The sequence below is a fragment of the Leptonotus elevatus genome, chromosome 12, assembly GCF_054856555.1.
Source record: "Leptonotus elevatus isolate MCC_2025b chromosome 12, RoL_Lele_1.0, whole genome shotgun sequence".
NCBI classification, from domain to species: Eukaryota; Metazoa; Chordata; class Actinopteri; order Syngnathiformes; family Syngnathidae; genus Leptonotus; species Leptonotus elevatus.
The window spans coordinates 4,790,060-4,812,147 of NC_141250.1; the positions used below are offsets into that span (position 1 = coordinate 4,790,060).

Consider the following 22,088-nt stretch of genomic DNA (forward strand, 5'->3'; position numbering starts at 1 on the left):
TTTTCAAATAGATTTCATATAATTGTAGGTAATTTTTCACCTCGACATTTACTGTTTTAAATTTGCATGACTGTGCCTTTCACCATCCTGAAAGGAATCATTTTACTAGCATATCATATAATCTTATCCCATAATCTCACGACCGGCCGAACCGTGACATCCTGGGAAAAGTTCCCATATATTCATATCATATATACTCTTTTGCAAACACTGGGCTCCAAACATTACATTTTTCTGAGATAAAATATATAATATAATATAATTACCTTCATTGGCGATATTTTCCTCTTTCCCGCTGCAAACTTACCTTTCTTCCGCTCTTGTTTTGCTCCCTGTAGATTTCTTCGTATTCAAACTGTGAATTATCCCATTCAAACTCACCCTGTCAATTGGAGTGTAGGCCGACAACCTTTTTAATTTTGTTTTTAAGTTTGTTTTTAATTTTCTAACCCACAACCTTTTAATTTTGTATTTAATTTTCTAATCCGTCTACATTGGTTAATTTCTTAAACATGAACTGTCCTTTTGTTCATTTCTCCCTCATTTTGGCAAAGATCTACAGATCTTTACAAACACGCATGGTACATCAAAGGGAAGACACACCAAGACCCCATTAGCTCATAAATAAGGACTATCAGACTACAGCCTCCCGCAAAAGACGTCGTAAAATTCACAACTCTCAAAATCAGATTGTGAGGCAACCGAGATAGCTGCAGGACACTGCAAAAAATTAGCACACGCAGATATAATCTAAAACACTAGTATGTGCATTAATCTAATCCAGGATACAAATTACACAATAACTACAAATATCTACCCTCTTGACGAATAAAACAAAGGTTCATAATCAAAAGCAAAATTAAAAATTAAAAACAATACTCCTAGATTTAAGCAAACTAAAATGATTCTCAAACCGCTAATCAACCTCACCTCTTTTACAGATTAGTGGGGCTCGTAAAAACACAGCACAAAAATATCTCTGGGATTCATAAATCACAGTGCTGTGAGAAAAAAATAATAATCGGAAGTTAATCATCAAACTCGCAGTTATTTATTAAATAACAGTAACTCAGTATGATAAGATGTATGATTCAATATTATGTATATAAAACATATACTTAGATAATATATATATTTATAACATATACTTCTGTGAAGACTTCTGGGAAGTCTTCTAATTAATGCTGCACTTCCTCTTTAACTTTAACTGCAGCTGGACGGAGCCCAGGAAAAAGTTCCCCACAGGGAAAACAAAAGTATATCGTATCGTATTAGTTAAATTCCCATTGTACCAATTCAGAAACTGATTATCCCAAGAAAATAGGCAAAAATTTAGTAGGCCCTTCTCAATAATAAAATAGAGGAACTAAGATTGAAATTAATTTTTCCCAATCCCTCATTTCAAATTCACATATGTCGTGTTTAATTTTCTGAAATACCTTGCTATAGATCACAGTTCCCCATCCAACACATTAAAAATGCCTTGCATACTACTCGTGCAGCATTTCTTTGAGCAAGGATCACATCCCATTCGGACCTCCATCTTTTAGGAGTCTTTGTCCAGTCCTCCAGCAGATGGCAGGACGGCGGTTGTGTCAATGTTCAATCCTGGCCAGCAGGGCGGCGGCTGTGGCAGCAATGTTCAAAGCAGGCATTTAGATTTCCTCTGGATGCAAAACAGCCATAGGGGAGAAGTCACTGGAATGAGGCGTGTACACAGTCATTGGGCATTGAGGAATTTGAGCATCATGTTTGTCTGTAGGCACAGGAGGAGAATGACTGTGCTGCGGCATGAAGCTCTTTGACTCTTGTCACGTACATCCAAACGTTGGAGGTTGCTGTCTGCAATTGTGGACCCGATGACACACCTGGGCCTTTCTGGGAGCTCACCTGACCAAAAAATGCTCACTTGTTGATACAATGCATTTAAAATGCCAGACTGAGGATGGTGTGATTACAGCAAGATAGTTCACTTCCTGTTTTCTCAAATATATTTCAAACTTGTTTTTTTTAGAATGCCCCTCAAAAATAGCCACTAGAAATACTTGCAAATACAACGTATCAGCAGAGCTGGGCGCATCCCGTTTGCAGATAGTCATCAAACCCCATCCGCTTTGGAACTTAAGCATCAGTTTCTGAAATGACACACTCAGAGAAAAAACAAATATTAAACATCATAATCATTATGTTGACTTCAAAAACATTTACAACGTCTTATTCAACTATCCTAAATCCAGCCACAGCTGTACAGATATAGGGATAATTATTTTAACTCAATATAGCTCAATACAAAATGCTATTATTTCATCATTATTCTTTTTGTTTCAATTGCCCAAAAAAGAGAAAGTTAACAAGTTTATTGTCTTTATCAAAAGTAGTATAGTATAAAAGACTGTCAATTTCAGTCACTAAAAAAAATAAAAAATAAAAACACTAATTCAATATTCTTCTACAACAACTCAGCAACATCCTTAAAAAACTGTTACTTATTTTATGTTTTATCATTCTTCTCTTACCTAGAAAAGAGAAAAACTCACATTACGAGGACACATGACTAATCCCCAACTCACACACACAGCCCCCCCTTTTTTCTCTTTCTTTTTCCCATTCAGAGGGGGAGCGGAAATATTTTTTTTTAGCATTCATCACATCGCAAAACCTATTTTACCACATTCCCATTCGAAAAACAAACGCCATCATCACACCAGTCTAAACTTACCCAAAACCAACTTACAGTTAAGGATATTGACGAAAATCAAACAAAATCTCCCAATATCCAAGTCTCACTTACAATTCCCAATCCACCAGGGTAGCCCCCACCTAACTCAACAAGTCTCCCAATTTCTCAAACTTTTGCGAGTACACACGCACACACTCTTTATTCATTATAAAATAATAAACGGTTTTATTCTATCAATTCATTGTCTGCAGATCTTGCAGCATTTGAACCGCAGTTTTGTACGGTAATTCAGTAAACGGGTTAATAGCTTTAAACGGCTCAGCTTATTTCGGAGGCATCCTAGCATTTCACATAATTTGATCCACTTATTACACAATTCCGTACGACTCTCCCACCATTCAAAGAAAATACAAAAGTCTCACGTACCAATTTGTCCAGCGACAACCTTCCATTCAATCAATCAATAGTTAGTTGGGTTTTTTTTCACCGACGTCTTTTCGCATGGCTCCGACTGCAACCCCGGAAGCATTCTTAACTTGTGCATCTAAGTTTAACTTCCCACTAAGAACCGGAAGTACATTAAGGTCAAACCATTCGGTGTCACGATCAAAATCGCCCTCCATTTGTAGTTTTCAGTGACGTCTCACTTGTAGTATGGTTGAATTTATTCGACAACGTTTAAACAATTTTACAAGAACAACACAGGCGCCCACAAAAACGCACACACATCACAGACTTTAAACATACATAAAATAACGAATCACGTGACCTATCGCTTGAACAAACAGCGGTCCTGTCCAATCCCCGCTGTGCCAAACTGTCTCTCTCAATACTGCATAATTTATGCAAGGCGCTCGTTTAAAATAACTCATCACGCGCTATCGAATTAAACCGTAGAGGAAAAAAGTAACCACACACGGTAATCCTGACCAAAGGAAACTGCTAAAGCAGGAGCGCCAAAACAAAACCACGTAATCTATCGATCGCAAATACAGCGGTACAAAATCCAATTTCCGTTGTAATCGACCTGACTCCCTCAATACTGTTCAATTTAAAACAGGGCGCGCTTTTTTTTTTTAATAACTTATTACGTGTAAATGGACGCTAATGCAAAAGTGTCATGCCCACGAAGACTAGCATCCTCTGGCTTCAAAACTGTTTTTTTTTTCTTATTAAAACAGGCGCGCGCCTACCATGACCTCCTGGATTCTTAATGGAAAAAAAAATCTCCACGTCACCCCGTCATCGGCTCCTTCGCAGTAAGACGAAATATTACTACTTCAACCTGTATTTCAAAACATGGCTCTCTCTTCAGCCGCGCGCATAACCGTTCCGGGTCAGCACGTTCGTCACCTCATGCTCCACCCCACGTACGTGTACAGTTCAATGTCGTAGGAAAAATCCCAACTCAAGGACTCCGCGTCCCCCTTTCAATCGCGTCCCCCTTTCAATAGAACGACACCAAACCACAACTTGTCCACATAGACCTCATTAAAAAAATTATACAATTTAGAAGACGAAAACAAGTTGCAGCGAACCCAAACAGACAGAACTTCCCTACGTGGATAAAAGTCTCCACTTACCGTACTTATTTATCTAGGCCTAGAAGTTCCATCCGTCCGTGAACACTGCAGCTCGCAATCATCTACCACCTTTCAGCGTCGGGAGTCACCAATTGTTGGAAATCATTTCTTTGATTTCTGTGTGTTCAAATAAAATTCAAAGTTGAAGTCTTGTGGAGAAGTTTGCCAGCTTTATTTCAGAGTCTGAAAGACATCTTTAGAACCTGGCTCAAACAGCTCTGGTCCAAAAAAATTTAACATTCTCAAAGTACACTCATACATTTATACAAAAACAGTTCCCACCCCCTTTGTCTGCAAAGAAGTATCTTTTGCCCCTACAGACAGAGCCCTCCATTCTTATCTTTACTTCAGTTCCTGTCTTAATCCACTCAAGATGTGGGTAAACAATTGGCCCCCTGGCGCCTTCTCGCACAAGGGATTTTTATGGACCGACCTCTGATTGCATTTTACAGACATCCCCTCATTTAGATTGAATCAGAAACCTTACTTCCCCAGGGAAGAGAACAAAGACTATAGATTAACTAACATATGGGAACAGTTGTAACATATCTAACTAATCTATCAAAACACTTTGAAAAATATAAATTGAAACAGAAAAACAATGTTAATAATCTAACACTACCATGACCGAAATCACTGCCCCTTTGAGAGAGAAGGGTATGGCCTAGGCTTGGCCTGGTGCAGCTATTTACATTAAAGTGACACACCCCTAAAACAGGCTGTTTTGAACAGAGCGTTTTTTGGCTAATTTAGGGACAGCAAAAATATTAGATCCAAAGTAAATTTATGGCGAATGCATGTCACATACATGTCTTTTATACATTTGAGAACTATTTTACTATGTTGAAAAGTTGACTAATATGAGACCTTTAATAAACGGTCATTTTAAAGGGGGCTAATGATAATGTCCCAAGTCATTTTTGTTTTTTCTTGATTAATTCTGTTTTGGTGTACAAATATAAATAATTTGTGTCTTCTATATAAAATTAGTATGTCCAGAAATGCTATGTTGAAAATTCCTTGCTCTGTTAAAAAAATTACTTGGTAAAATCTTCAAGAAAGTTCAAATTTCATAGGGGGGCTAATAATTATGTCCTCAACTGTAAAGTTCTATTTATCTTTTTTATTTTTATTTTTAAATAATGACAATACCTCAATGTAAAATTTAAGACACATTCCCTTCCTCTAAACATGTAAGAGTGAATTACAAAGTAGCTTTGGTCCAGAATATTGAAAAAAAATTTAAGTAAGCCAGGTATTAGCTGTCAAACTTACCATCCAGCACGACGGTGAAGTTGGCTCCACGGTCACGCTCTCGTCAAATAATCTTTTCATCGTCTTACCAGCCAGACACTCGGTGGTCATGCAAACAGGTAGCCGCTAGCCACTTATGTCGGAGACTTCTGCTGTATAAAATGACGGCGTAATTAATTAGCTGTTTCTGTTTCTTAGCGTCCTAAATTAGCAATTGAACATGAGTCAGGGCTAGCGTTGTGTTGATGATGGTCACAACTACAATGTCAATCAACTACGATACAGAAACATCCAAACGGGAAGTCAAGTGAACCATCACACCACGATGTGGGCGAATTTCAAAGTAAAAGTGTACTAAGGCTATTTGCATTGCCGTCAATGTAATATATATATATACATATATATATATATATATATATATATATATATATTTAGGCTGCGTGGTGACCTTTATGTCAGGAAGTTTCAGCAAAAAATTCTAACCAACACAACAATCAGAGGTCATATGTAGAGGCTAAATAGTAGCAGGCTAACAACAGTGACTTGTGGGATGCCGGTGGTGCATGCTTTCAGTGATGACATTAAAGCACATGAACACACTTGTCATGCCAAGATGGATAAGATTTGAGTGAGCTAAAAATATTCAAAGAAAAATTCTAAATGGTTAGTTTGGCAACTAAAACTGTAAGAGTTTTGTTGATCCCCAAAGAATATTGACATCAAAGTATTGGAGGATTATGATTATGATGAGGAGCAGAAAGAGGCGTAGCTACTGTCAGATGTTATGGACCATCAGTATGAATATCGTCATGAAAAGAAGAGCTGGCTGAGTTGAGGGGCAGCTTGTCTTCCGCTCTCCCTGATGATGGCGATGCAGGAGCAAGCCGCACTGTGTTTCCCTCTGCTCGTCAACACTTCCTGCAGGAGGACGCAGCGTCTTCCCTCCGTCGCCGCTCTCTCCTACATGCTTCTGTCAGTCATCTCTCTCATCACCTTCACGCTGAACCTGCTGGTCATCATTTCCATCTCTCACTTCAAGTGATGCATCGTGCGCTTCTTTTCAACTTGTACTGTCATGCCTTATGTCCAAATGAAGAGATTATAATACGTGTTTCTCTTTGTTTAGGCAACTGCATACTCCCACAAACCTGCTGCTGCTTTCGCTGGCCGCCTCGGACTTCTTGGTGGGCTTCCTCATGTTGTTTCAGATTTTTCTTCTTGACGGTTGTTGGTTTTTTGGTGACGTGATGTGTGTTGTGTATTATAGTCTGGATTATGTGATAACGTCTGCCTCCATAGGAAGCATGGTGCTTATTTCAGTCGACCGCTATGTAGCTGTATGTGACCCTCTGCATTATCCCATCAAAGTCACTCAAATAAGAGTTAAAATGTGTGTTTTTCTGTGTTGGTCTGCTTCGCTAGTTTTCAACTGTCTTTATTTTTTTGAGTCTATGAAGCAACCAGGCAAGTTCAACACTTGTGTAGGTGAGTGCATGATTGTGGTCACGTATGCTGTTGGAATGACAGATCTCTTTTTCTCTTTCATTGGCCCACTCACTGTCATTGTGGTACTGTATATGAGAGTGTTTGTGGTCGCTGTGTCTCATGCACGGGCCACACGCTCCCACGTGGGAATCGTCACATTGCGCGGCACAACTGTCAAAAGTTCTGAGCTGAAAGCAGCCAGGACCCTGGGTGTGGTGGTGGTGGTTTTTATTGTGTGCATCTTGCCGTATTTCTGCATTGCCATCTCTGGACAGGATGTTTCGCTCAATGCGTCATCTGCAGCCTTTATCATCTGCTTATTCTACTTCAACTCTTGTCTGAATCCACTGATCTATGCTATTTTCTATCCCTGGTTCAGAAAGTCCATCAAGCTCATTGTGACACTGCAGATTCTGAAGGCTGATTCCAGCCAGGCCAGCATAATGTAGACAATTCATTTTGCTTTCCATCCTTCATCCTGTCCAGATTAGAATATTTTCTCCATTCTGTATCAAATGTGGATAACACTATTGGGGGGGGTTCTTGAGAGTTATTGGTCTACTCTTATCTTTGAGACATTGATTTTGTAATGTTATTGATTCAGTGCGGACAAAAAACATCATGCAAATAAAAAGTGTGAAAGCACTATCACAAGAAGTGATTTTAAGGGGTCCTAAAGAACAGGGTGGGGAGGATGCAAATAATACAAAATGTTGATGTCCTCCTGTACAACACGTCTGCCATGTCGAGATTTAGAAATGCAATAGCTTGCTGGGAGCAAACAAATGCACTTTATCCTGTAAATCTCTCACAGATACAATATATTTGTATATGATATGATCCCATTACATGATTTATTAGATTTGGTATTAATTGTGCTATTGCACCCCTTTCATTTTTTACATATATGCTCAGAAACATTTTCGATCATCATGCCATATTTGCAGCAAATGTTTAGATGGGTATGACAGTAAAAGCAGCACTGACAGTTTACACTTCATACTCTTTAGTTGTTTGCTCGTCCTCTATTATTTTCTATAAACAAAAACACATGCTAATAAAATATGTTCTCTTGTCGAAATGACTATTACAGCTCTTAGAGATTGCCCCCTCCCTCCTCCAATCACCTGCACCACAATATTGTGTTTTTCTTGAAAGTACATTTGTTACACTGGTCAACACTTCATTTTAATCAGAGCTGGTTTTATATGTCCCTAAATGTATTTTTAACACTAATTAAAAAAAAGTCCTTACCTTTATTCAAGCACATCAGGTTTTTTGTTATTATGATGATTATGATGATGATGATTATTATTATTATTATTATTCACACGTCAAAGTACAATAAGGCAAAAGTCAGATCAATCAGAAACTCACAATGCAAGGAGCAAAAACATACATGAATGCTTTGATTCATTATTGTCATTATTATTATTGTTGTTGTTATCATTAATTATTATTATTATCATTACAATTATTATTAAAACCTGATATGCTACAGAAAAAACGAGTGTAGATTTGGAATTAGCACAAAATAATTAATTTTGAAAAGTATACTTGCATCTCTAAATAAAACATTTTGTAAATTTTGTTGACCAGTGTCATTAGATAAAAATTTTAAAAAATAAATGAATGAAGAAAACATCAATTGTGTCGTATTCATGTGTGCTTGCCATCATTGTTGAAGAAAAAAAAACTTGCTGATTTTGAGTGATGCTGGACACATGGCAGAATCCGTCACTGAAAATTTGTAAATTATTTGCACAGTGATACTTTCTTGTCTACGACAGTTCTAATATTTAGTTATTTATGAATGATTCAACACTTTAACATGGTGTAAGGGTTTGAGTGACTAATTGCAATTAGAACCACAAAGGTTCTGGCAAAATGTTTTTGGTGTGTGTATGTGGGGGTGTGTGTGCGTGTGTGGGTGTGCGTGTGTGTGTGTGTGTGTGTTTTGAAATGATGTCATGCAACTGGCTAAGGAGGAGACTTATGCTGTCTGGAAATAATGAAGATACTGTATGAATAAAGATATTGCAACAAAAATATTATTTGCTTTTCTTTCCTTACTGCTCAGTCTAATACGGCTAGTAAAATATCTACAACAGAGTTTAAGGTGGATATTTACCGGGGAATAGGAAACAAGCCCGACCACAAACAGCAAATTGAAAAACAATCTGGAAAAAAAATGCAAATAACCAAATGTGCAAAGTTAAAAAAATAATAAAATGTAAAAAAGCAACTAATGGGTAAATCACGTTAATGATAAGAGAAATGGCTAGCGTTGTGTTGATGATGGTCACAACTACAATGTCAATGTCAATCAACTACGATACAGAAACATCTAAACGAGAAGTCAAGTAAGCCATCGCACCACGATGTGGGCGAATTTCAAAGTAAAAGTGTACTAAGGCTATTTGCATTGCCGTCAATGTAATATATATATATATATATATATATATATATATATATATTTGGGCTGCGTGGTGACCTTTCTGTCAGGGAGTTTCAGCAAAAAATTCTTACCAACACAATAATCAGAGGTCATATGTAGAGGCTAAATAGTAGCAGGCTAACAACAGTGACTTGTGGGATGCCGGTGGTGCATGCTTTCAGTGATGACATTAAAGCACATGAACACACTTGTCATGCCAAGATGGATACGATTTGAGTGAGCTAAAAATATTCAAAGAAAAATTCTAAATGGTTAGTTTGGCAACTAAAACTGTAAGAATTTTGTTGATCCCCAAAGAATATTGACATCAAAGTATTGGAGGATTATGATTATGATGAGGAGCAGAAAGAGGTGTAGCTACTGTTAGATGTTATGGACCTACAGTATGAATACCGTCATGAAAAGAAGAGCTGGCTGAATTGAGGGGAAGCTTGTCTTCCGCTCTCCCTGATGATGGCGATGCAGGAGCACTGCTGCTGCACTCCACTTTCTCAGGGGATGGATCATATGTGGAGAGCAAATATCACTACACGTTGATGTTTGTGTGTGCATGTGTGACAATCAGTGGTACTTGTGTCTTTGAGACTTATTGATTTTGTATTGTTATTTATTCAGTGTGGTGAAAAAAAACATGATGCCAAAAAAAAGTGTGGATGCACCATCAGATTACTATATGTGCTTTTTGGGGGTCCCTAAGAACTGCAAAAAAGCAAACAAACAACACAATTATATGTAATAAAGACCATTTTGACAGTTGCATCTGTTTTGGTTCAATATTTCTTTGCTCCTATTCTTGTTTTTCTTTTTTTCACTTCAACTTATATTTTATACCAAGACCTCCTATCAGCAAAATGGTGAAGCGATGTCCCCATGGATTATGTAAATGTTCCGCAGTCCTGTTACTATGTTCCTCTAGCCTCATGCTCCACAAGTGACGGCAAACTAATGTTACATGCGGTATATTCGGTCGCGACGCGTTTTTTTTCTTTTAAAATATATTTTTAATAGATTTTCTTGAAAACTTCTTGGGTGGTGGCCAGTTTACTTGGGTGGCCCACCCAAGTATTAATATGGTGTAGGAAACACTGCCACTGTTTTTTTATTTCCTTTTAATAAGGTAAGCCTGTGGACTTCCAGTTCCTTTGTTGCTCTCCAGTTTTTGTTGTCCAGCTGCGCCGTCCATGGCTGATCCGCCACCGCGCGTTAAGGACCATTTGTACTTACCCCGATCAACAGACGTAAACCTGATACAGTCTGTGCCTGTAGCATCTTCAGCGTAAATAGCTGTTCTGTTACAGACAGTACAGGAAGAAAGAAAAAACACGTAATCAGTTAACAGGTACATTTATTAAAAATGGGAATTATTGTGTGGGATTATACAATTTCCACGCTGAGAGAGAGACGCTGTTGTTGTTTACCTCAGACTTTGGTTGAGACCTGCATGCTTTAGCCTCGATAGTTGTGACGTCTACTTTTCTGCATATTTTAATATTATGCATTAGTGCTGTCAAACAATTGTTTTGTTTTTTTAACTCCATTAATCACACATTTTTTCTGTAATTAATTGCGAATTTTTTTTTTTTTACTTTTGTTCCTACTTTTTTCTTCAAAGCTTGTAACAGATATTTACTTGAGTAAATTCTTGAAATTAATGTAAATCATCAAATAGCAAGTATATTTAGAATCAAAGAGTGTTCTAATTGATTTCTTTGAAGCAAATACTGCTGTAAAACACAATTGTTAAAAACGATCAAAATGGACTCAAACAAATAATTCTCAGAATTTCTCATTTGCATGTTTAGTTCTGCTCACGAGCACCACATTCCAGCAGCAGTGGTTTGCGAGGCCTCATGGTGGTAACTTGAGCAGGGAATTTTGCTCTAAGATGATATATGCCAAAGGCGTACAATTTATATATGGGCATGTGAAGCCCTTTGAGTACGCAAATTACGAGTACTTTAGACTTCTCTAACAAGCATCAAGCAAGTACATCAAAAAGTAAAACTACCTATAGTCTATGTTTATTTATCTTCCCGCCAGTGGCTCCTCCAAGTTTCACTGCACACTGAGTTAACTCAGTTAATTTAAATTAATCTCCAGAGTTAACGCCTTATTACGAATAAATATATCCTTCCACTGCATATTGTAGACCCCTTTGCCTCGATCTGGAAGATATCGTGCTTGTTTTGCTCCAAAAACACTCGCTGACATGCTCTGGTACGTTTACGTACATTTCCATTGTAAGTGTCCAGAAATAATGATTGTCAGACCCGGAAGAGTAGCTGAGGTGGGACGGGCTTTTGCGAAAGGTCAATTCCAATGAAGTTGGGATGTTGTAAATTATTTCACAAAAACTTGCTTCAATCATTGATTGAATAGCGTTTGTTTGGTTGATCGTTTGGATAGTATCCATTCTTTTGGCCGACCCGGCAGTAAACAAAAAGAGGAATTGTGGGATATATCTGTGCTAACCAATGCCGTAAATGGCACGATTAACTTTAACGGTGCCGTTAACTAACAGCGTGACTAACCATGTTTTGAACAACGCATATTTAACGGTCGGTTAGTTAACGGTGGGTTAAGAATTTAACCGGCGGTTAGGGGGTTAACAGTGGTTAAAATAACCGAGAATTGAACAACCGGGCCCAGGCCATCACACATCCTGACTGGCTTCATAACACGAGCTGTTTTTTCAACCTATCCACATGACCCAGCGCGTATCATTAAGAGTATAAATAGGACAAATTAAAGGGATTACATCACAGTATTTTAAGCCCTTCCACATGTAAATATAGGTATATGATGATTAAATCTTACCTTTGACACCATGGCGATGTCATTTTAAATATTGAAATATTCGGTGTTGGCCCGGTTCAGTATAACCCCGCCTCCCCCCGCTCCCAGCGAGCCGGCTGCAGCCTGCTGTTGAAACTCTGCGTTTGAGCACTCCTCTGAATGGCCACGCAAGCCATAAATTCTTCAATAAACATTTGAAATAAAGAAATTGTGGAGGAGGAGGGGAGGAGAAGGGACAAGAGAGAGGAAAGAAAAAGGGGGAAAAAAACTGGAGTGGGTCGCAAATTTGGGAGTTGCTGCTTACAAGGCGAGGCGAGCGCGCTAACCACTACACCACTCGATCAGTTAGGTTCAGCAACGCAAAAGTTCTACTTGTAGGTTACACAAGTGTCAGCCAGAACTTTCCCTGGGATTTTAAGACGGCCAATTGTCATTGCACTTTGGCATTGCAAATGTGAAGGATAATTGATTGCTTTGAATTCATTTGGATAGAATGTTTACCGATAAAGGCTACTTTTGTCATCATCCCATGGAGGTCTCACAGAAAGTGGGCGTGCGTTTAGTCCGCACAGGCGGTGCGGGGCTGGGTCCGCACCTAATGACGTCATACAGTGAGCACCCGCTCGTTTTCTCAGATTGGTTGAATTTCTCATAGAGGGGCGAATGGGGAAAACACCACTTTGGTGATATTTTTGGTGAGGAATGAGCATTTTAACATGACTAAAAGCTCCAAAAAGTGGATTTTTAATGTTACTGTCCCTTTAAGCTATGAGCTAAAGCAGCTTTGTGACACACACACACACATATGCCTTTATATCATCGTGGGGACATCTAATTGACATGATGCATTTCCTAGTGCCTTCCCCTAACCGTAGCCATAAAAAATGATTGCCTACCCCCATTCCTTACCCTAACCTCAACAATAACTAGGGTGGCCACTTCCATTAGTTCAAAAAGGAGGACATATTTAAAAAAATGAATAAGTGTTCCCTCGCTATAACGCAGTTTACTTTTCACGGCCTCGCTGTTTCGCTGATTTTTGTGTGTGCAATTTAGCATGCATTTTTTCCAGTTATGGGGGGTACTGTTATGATTGGTGTCCTGTCTGACTTGTAAGGTTTTGTTCGCACCTGTACTCGTCATCCTGTTCCCTTGTGTCATCCAATCATCTCCCCCAGCCACTTGTGTCTTGTCCAGGTGTCTCTCGTTGTCTCGTCAGTTGGCTTGTATTTAGTACCCTGGTTTTGTTCAGTCTGGGTTGGATCTTTGTCGCTGTCACCAATGGTGTTTTGTTTGTTACTTTGATTTTTGGTCTTTTGAGAACTTTCTTGGTTTTGTTTATTTAGAGTTACCCAGTACCCCTGTTAGTGTTTTTGTAAAATAAATTATGTTTAGTAGTACATGCTTCCCTGCCGTGGTTCTCCTGCCTCCCTGCATTTGGGTCCTCCACTCCGTTTCGTGACAGTCAACTTCAACCGTGACAAAAACATTTATAATAAATGTCAAAACGAAGCTATAACTACTTCGCGGATTTTATTTATTGTGAGTATTTTTTGGAACCTAACACCAGCGGAAAACGAGTGAACACTGTATATCAGTTTAGCGGTGTATTTTCATCAACAATAACGTTTTCCATGGTTTATAGATCATGTTTGTGCACTGAATGGTAAAAAAATATCAATAAAAAGTCAAACTCGTTTAGACTACCATGTTTTTAAACCATTAAGGCTTGGAGACCGTGACCTCGCTTCTTTCGTTAACGCCGGGAGCGCTCCAGTGCTCTTCTTCATTCTTGGTCTCTTAGCCAATTAAATTAATCAGAATTTGCACGAGAGGGTGACATGGACTTCATAGCATGTCTTGGAATTTTATTCAAGCATTTATTTGGCTCTGGGCCATAGGCAAACTAGGCGTTAGCCTAGTGCGCCATCTAGTGGAGGGAGAGCCAAATTGCAGGGCAAAAATAATAATAATAAAATATTTCCCGCCCTCAGGTTTTCAAAAATAAAATTTGCTATACAGCATATATATTTTATATAATAATTAGTTTTTTGGTTTGTTTTGGTGTGGTTTATTGAACATATAAAATACAATACAAAATAAAAGTGAAAGAAAATAAAAGTTAAAGGAAAATAATTATTAGTAAAGTCAGAATTTACATGTTCAAAGGGAGTAGGAAGAAGTACAAGAACTTATCTAATCCTACCCCCACTAACTTATATCATGTACAATAAGTTATTATATTTAATAATAAATCATTCAAATAGAAAAGAAAGCAAATTAAGAAAAAATGAATAATGGAAAATGAACAGAACATGCACTTTTCTTAAATGCACAGATATTAGTGTAAGTTATAAACCCTTATCCATTGCTTACACTAAAACAAGTCAAATATAAAATAAAGCCCTACATATATAATTAATCTAATCACAATATGATACATTTCCCCAAATTAATTTTTGTACATACATGAGCACATATAGCACAATTCTAGTTCAAATAAATGACAATGAGATCATGACCTGGCACCCTGAACCTGACCCGCTGCTGCTGTTTACAGCAAAAGGTAGGGGGAGGGGTCGCACATCATCTCAGAGTGTTAGCGCTATTGATGGATGGATAGCACCCTTGTGTTGTTGTCTATACATCAAAAACTTTTACAATGAAACGGTCCAAGCCTTCAGGTGCTGCATTAAGAAAGCGGCGAAAGGAAGAGGAGGGAACAGGCCCAGGGTAGAGGCATGTATCATCATTCTCTATAAAAAATACACATGAAAATAGCATTAGCTTCTTAGCTTGCTTGTAACTTGTTTACATCCATGCAACTCTGCGCATCAGAGGGGAGCAAAGCTTGCTGACTTTAAAATAAAGCAGTCGGTCCCGTCCAGATACCTGCAAATAGATTTGCATAAATCATCGTTTCACATATCCACGTTAATTTATGCAAAATAAGAATTGTGTGCTGGTTTAATGAAAATAAATACATTATAAAGGCATTTTGAAGTTTTTTGCACAATATTTGTGTTATCTGTGAATCATCTTGTTACCACCAAAGTTTTACTTTATCTATATTTGTATATTTATACAGAGATGGGCACGTTAATACATTTTGAGCGTCCGTCATTCGGCAATCGTCAACGGTCAGGACACCCTTCCGTCATCGTCAATTCGTCAATATTTCAAGGTGAACTGTCAATCCGTCGATTGCTCAGCAAAATGAGCGTCCGTCAATGTCACTGGTATTCGAGGTGGGCATGCGTCAATGTTACGTCATTGTCAATCCGTCACCAAAACGAGATGTCTGTCATTGACGGATTGCCGAATTTATTGACGGATTGACGATTACATTGACGGATGAAAACCTCCTTCCATCATCCGTCAAGTTCTGTGGCGCTCGAGGTCACGTGTTTCCGGTGGAGCGCCACTCAGCACTGAGCTGTATATATTACTGGATAGCCGATAGCCCACACACACCAGTGCAAGCCATTTGAAGCAATTCAATTAAGTTGGTCAACAATTTTCTTTTTAGAGTGTACAGCCATTCACATGACTGTGTGTCGAAGGAGAACGTAAAATGGCGCCTGCTCTTAGCGCGCCTCTAAGCCACTTGTATTCACCACCAAACTGGCAGATTTACACACAATATTAACCAATATTGCAAAAATACAATACACAGGGGCATTAAATATCGAAAAACAAAAACTCAAATTACTTGTAGGTATCATACTCTGCTGTCCGTGAATGACGTAAATGCTTAAATGAGGCTTGCTGCATCATAAACATTTTACAATAGTACGCAATTAAGAAAAGGAACTTACCAAAACTCTAGTTAAGGTTTTAGTCCTTCAATAATCACACCCTTCCTCGGGGAGGGATTAAAAATTAAGGATTTGACTGTTTTGCATGACTGGGCACTGGATAGACCGACTCAGTCTGAAGAGGAAGAAGGTAAAAATGAAAATATATCATGTTTGAATTATAAATTAAGATTTAAATATATATCTTGCTGTATTTATATGAATGATTTTAAAATTAAAAAATTAAAAGGGATAATAGGTACTGCTTTAGAACAAAAATAAACATTTTCCTCAGGTCAGCCAGACACATCAGCTCCTTCCACTGCTTTTCTGAACTGGCAGAGGAGGAGATGGTTCAGGCGATTAATTAATCGCTTGACTTCAATAGCTAACTCACGATTAATCACAAATGTTATATCTGTTCTAAATGTGCAATAAAAAAATCTAGGTTTTCATACTCTTGTTAACAAAAGTGTGGTAAAATGTTTTAAATAGAGTGGGGTAAACATTTTTAAACTAATAAAAATAGTTCAAATGAATTTTTGACATTTATAGCCGTCAATGGCAGTGAATGAGTTAATATTGATTTGCTCCTTAAGGTTAATTGTATTGAAAAATCTTTTTAAAGTAGTTTGTACTAAATCAGCAAGCATGAAACTATTATTAGCTAAATTATAAGCTATTATTTAGTACAAACCATAACTATAAATTACTTCTATGCTACAAGTCTTGCAGTCATGTTGCCCTAATAGGCTGTTATTAAAACTAGCTGTAGGGTATTATTAATTATTATTATGTGTGTGTAATGTTTATTTAAAAACATTTCCAAACATACGGGCATTTCTGATATGTCCCCAATGCAACACAATGCACATGCTTCCTTTATACGGTGAAAACAAACGGCAGTTTGTAATGCTTTTTCCTGTGACTACCATACAAACGACATCTCATCACATTTTGAAATCAAAATAATCCTCACAAATCAAATTTCAACAATCCAAAGTCCAACGCTTTTCAATGAGTAGATAGATTTCGTTCACCAAATTGACGGCCATCTTGACTTATGATGTCATCTCGGAATTGTCAGTAAGGTATATTCCTTGTGCACAAAAGTGCCCCCCCCCCCGGAGCACTTGCCCCCCAAAATCTCTGTGCACGCCACAGAAAATGACTATATTTTATAGAAAGGGTTGGACTACCTCAATTTCCCATGTTAGAAGCCCGGCTGGCCTGAAGGCAAAGATAATATATGCGGAAGGTTTAGATCGACTGTCGTTGGACACGGTACATGTTGAAACTTTAATGAATGGAATCAATTGGATTACAAACATTTGCTGCGGTGTCCGGATTTCAAGACAACATTCACCTTTACTCTGAGGTAAGATGGGTTATCATACCGTCATTGATAGGCAGCCCTGTATTCACTTCATTCATTTCGCTTGTGTTTGAATCTGACCTTGAAGAGGAGAAATGTCTACAATTGTAACCACTCACTCATCTATTTTTAGCCAGTGCAGGCCACGCAGCACGGTAGCACGAACATGTTACGGTAAAATGTAGGGGTGTGCTCAAAAAATCGATTCTCATAAGAATCGCGATTCTCATTTAGTACGATTCAGAATCGATTTTAAATGTCCCAAAATCGATTTTATTTAATTATTTTATACTGTCTTGCCTTTGTCTGTGTGTGCCTTTATTTGGAGCGCTGTTCATGTTGTACCAGGTTTGGCCACTGAGGGGCAGTGTGGTTCCACGCGGTCTAATACACTGTTAAGTTTTAGCCACATTAGAGAGTAGAAGGAAAAAGTCACGATCAAGTTATTCCAATAAGAGTTGTTGTTTTTTTGCAGTGTGGAGCCATTCTTTTGAGTTATAAAAGTGCCGCGAGTAGCGCGCTAATTAGCATTAGCGAGTCAGACTCGAGTAGATCATTACAATTCCTTGCACATCTATAGATTGAAGCAAAAATCATTGTCAATCAAATCATTTTGAATCAAAAATCGGTCTTTATCGAAAATCGATTCTGAATCCAATCGCAGACCCAAAAATTGGAATCGAATCATGAGACATTGAATGATTCCCACCCCTAGTAAAATGCATTTTAATTATCTTACTTACCTTCAACAAAATGGTCAGAACACACTATGGTGTACTTTGTCGGTTGGAAATCCTTTCCATCCTTGCAATCCATGTGTTTATTCTCCGGACACTAAATTTTTGCTAAAAATTTGCTCGTTCACATCCGTGGTGTCTAACAACTGGTATTGCAAAAAAGCTTTGTTTCACATCGTTGTTCGTCCTATTCCTGCACCCTTGAACGGCACACATATAAACCATTGTGAAGCGGGTCGAGAAAAAGTTGAATGAATGAACAAATGAATAAATGAATCAAAGTAACTTTTAGAAACATGTGGTCTCCTCAGCATATGCTTGCATAAATTGTTTGCCACAAAATTGTTTGAACCAACAAATGTCTGCCGGGTCGATAGGTGGGGGTGAATACTATGTATACGCAGAGTATGCACAGTGCATTAGCACTTTTAAATATGCGCACGCTGGAACTGTGTTACCTTTCACACTAGGCAAGAGCAGTGTGAAAAGGATTTTAGTTGTTGTCTTGAACCCTCAGCCGTTTTCAAGCTAGCAAGCAGCACAACAAGTGGAGAAGTTATGTTGATGAGAAAAGCCGGGATATAATTCCTTGTGGGGTAGAGGTGACTTAAGAAACTGATCGTGTTGGGTAGGGCTGCCACAAACAAATATTTTGCTCGTCGGCTCATCACCAACAGTAGTCGTGATTAGTCCACTAACCATAATGCATTTGTTTCCATCGCGGATGACCCGGATGATCACAACTGTGCATGTGCTTCACAGACATGGCATCCAGCCCCGGGAAAAGTGCGAGACGAGGCAGTTTTCGATGAATGAGCCGTGGTTGATTTCATGTGACCCAACATTCTCACAACTGGTCTGCGCATGGCAAACCGCAGGGGAAAACGCATGGCAAAACATGCCTCTAAAAGTCACCCCCAAAATAAGTTGTCTTGGAAATTCAACAATATTGAAATTATTATTATTATTGACATCTCAGCTCCTGAAGCAGACAGAAAAATTATTCCAAAAACATTTCAGAGCTTACACCTGTGGCATTCACACAAACATTTATTATAAGTTTATTATTATTAACCTTTAATATATATATTTTTTAATTAACTAACAAATGTCGCATCTGCGGGTACATAACTCCATATAGGCCTATATTTACCTTCAACACTGGAGCCCAGTTGTAATAATTTCGGGGGATCGATTCGACCATTCCGTTACAAGGCCGTCAAAATTTTCAACATCCTCATTGTCTACAAACATATTTCTTAACAGTATATCACTGTTGACTCGTTCCACTGATTCTAATTATTTTCCGTGCCGTTGTCAATTGCGTAATTAATTTCATAACTTTTGCGAATTTGCGTCAACCATGAATGCAGGGCCGAGGTGATTTGGTGCCCTAGGCAAAAGTGAAAAAATAATAAATAAATGAATACATTATATTATTATTATTATTACATATTATTAACAACTACAAAATGTTTGCTAACTATGTACAATATATTTGTGTAAGATACATGTTAAAAAAGTAATAAAAGGTGGGCATTCCACCAATATTGACGGAAGGTCTGTCAATGACGAACGCCCCTTTTGTTGACAATTGACAGGAAACTTCGAAAAATGGCAGGATGCGAGATTTCTAAACTGTTTCCGATTACTGTTTTGACATAAATAGGCCGTGTCCCAATACTCGCACTGCCACCCTTGTGCCCCTCAATTGCGTGTTCCCGTTAATGGGTGCGAGTGTGTCTCAGTTCTCAGAGTGCATCCCAGAGTTACTCCCCTGTTTATGATTTGCACTTTAGAGCTACATTCCTAATCCCATTCCTAATACTTATAGTCGCTGAAATAATGTCAAGCTACTCTAAGTAACACACTTCTGTATTAATTGTTCCAGTTATCCAAATGTCAGCGAAGTGATCAAAGCACCATATCTGATGTATGAGCTACATGTACAGTACATGCAGATCCGTGTGAGCATAGACTTTCACGCTCAACTAAACTTTGTTTATAGAGCACAAAAACAATCACAAAATAGAGTAGACAGCCTTTAATGTCACATTCTATGGCGCAAATGCAACAAAATTGAGTTTATTAAAACATAAAAGACAACCAATAATCAAATAAAAATGACAAGCATAAACTGCTAACTGTACAATGATGATAAATGGTCCCACAAAGCTTTGTGACGTTGTGGTCGACATCATCACCTGGCTTTAGCCGGATGCCTCACAATAGGCGGAAAGAGAGAGTGATGGACAACGAGCACAGCTTTGTGACTCACCGGGAAGCCGCGCAAAGAGAAACAAAGACAGACAAACTATTGTCCGATTCGATGTTGCTATAGTTAAATTGTTTCGCCAATCTTTTTATCTCCATTGTAGAACCGACTCATTGGCAAACATGTTCAAATACAAAGCTGAACATAATGGCGCACCACAAAGTTGGCAGGAGCTCCTTCATCTTTAAAAAGTCACTACTACAGATGACATATCCATTTTGAAAAACACCAGGGGTCCGTTTCACAAAGCAGGTTCAACAAACTCTGAGTCTAAACCTGAACTCTTAATTGATCTACTGTGAGATAGGAAACTCTTGCGTTTTCGGTTCCAGAACAGCTGATTTGAGTCAGTTTTATCAACGCAGAGTAGTTTCACCTGGAGTTAAGCGCGTGCACCACCACCATAAAAAGACTGCATCAATGGAGCCCCAATTTGACGAGTCACCATGGCAACAAGGAATCAAAGGGCAGCACCATTTCCCCCCCCCCTCTCGAACTGGAAATCTTACTGCATTTGTATGGCGGATTTGAACATGTCTTTAGAAAAAAAAGCATAGCTTGACCTTTTTTTGTGAAACAGGCTAGAGTTACCTCTCTTTCTCTGCTTTCAGTAACCTCGCGTTCTGAAACAGAAAATGCCATTTCCTGCATTTAACAGGGTTCTCACTAAACCTGCTTTGTGAAATGGACCTCATGAGGTCAATCAATGTTACTGTAAAATAACCATTTGGAGGTAAAACTCCTCATACAAAATGACTGATGACAATTGTGGGAGGAAAACATCTTTAACATCATCACTGACTTAACACGACATGCAAGAGGAATTATTTGCAGAGGAATTTTATCAGCTGGGTGGGGGTTTGGTTGGGGGGGGCGCTGGTCGCTCCTCTTAACTCACTGCACTAGGTTTGCACAATACACTTTTATAGACATATAGGGCACATAACACACTTTGGGGGGGTGGGGTAGGGTGGAAACACCGTCTTCGCCCAACATCTCCCCTCCAATTTGAATGCACCACACAACTGTGTGTGTGTGGGGGGGGGGGGGGGTCGGGGGGGGTGCCATCGGTTGGGGCAGACCGCAGTATAAAGCAGTGCTGCAGTCCCCTGTCCTTGTCCCCGCCGCGCCGCTGCTCCCCCCCTATTTATTTTTTTAATGCACCACATACACTCACTGACATGGCTTGGGGGCCTGGGGGCGGCTGGGGCTGGGTTGGGGTGGATGGTTGGGGTGGATGGGGGGCGGGGAGGTCATGGGTGGAGCGGGGGCTGTGGACCGGCGGGGTGCCTGGCGGGCCTGCAGTGCCCCGTCCTGCTGCGTTGGGTTGGGGGCGCGGGCCGTGTTGGGGTGGGGGGCGCTCCTGCTCCTGGGTTTGCTCTCCGGCCGGTTGCCCTGGCGGGGCCCGGGGGTCGTTCTTTGGCGCTGCCGCGGCCTGGGGGGCCCTGAGGTGTTGCGCTTGCTCTGTCCTGGCAGGGGTCGACGGCTCGCCTCTTTGGTGGAGATTTTCATGCATGCCAGATCCACCAAACCAGCATCCTCAGGTCATTGAATCGGTGGAGGCTGGTGTCTGTGGATCTCACTCTGCTTCGTCTGTCCTTCCTTCCTTTCCTCAGTCTCTCCTTTGGTCTCTTGAGGTCTCCCTGAT

The 22,088-nt window shown here is 39.2% G+C and overlaps 1 protein-coding gene across 3 annotated transcripts; it reads left to right on the top strand.

Annotated features, from left to right (window-relative positions):
* The first annotated feature begins 6,379 nt into the window (after window positions 1-6,379).
* LOC147164305 (trace amine-associated receptor 4-like) lies at window positions 6,380-7,451 on the top strand. 3 transcript variants are annotated; one of them, XM_086091135.1, is made up of 2 exons: window positions 6,380-6,555; window positions 6,644-7,451. In XM_086091135.1, the coding sequence occupies exons 1-2, from the start codon at window positions 6,380-6,382 to the stop codon at window positions 7,449-7,451; spliced, it is 984 nt and encodes a 327-aa protein (XP_085947261.1). The 3 variants fall into 3 exon arrangements, with proteins under 3 accessions (XP_085947261.1, XP_085947262.1, XP_085947259.1); XM_086091136.1 differs by having other exon boundaries at window positions 6,383-6,461; window positions 6,643-7,451; XM_086091133.1 differs by having other exon boundaries at window positions 6,389-6,555; window positions 6,614-7,451.
* The last annotated feature ends 14,637 nt before the right edge of the window (window positions 7,452-22,088 follow it).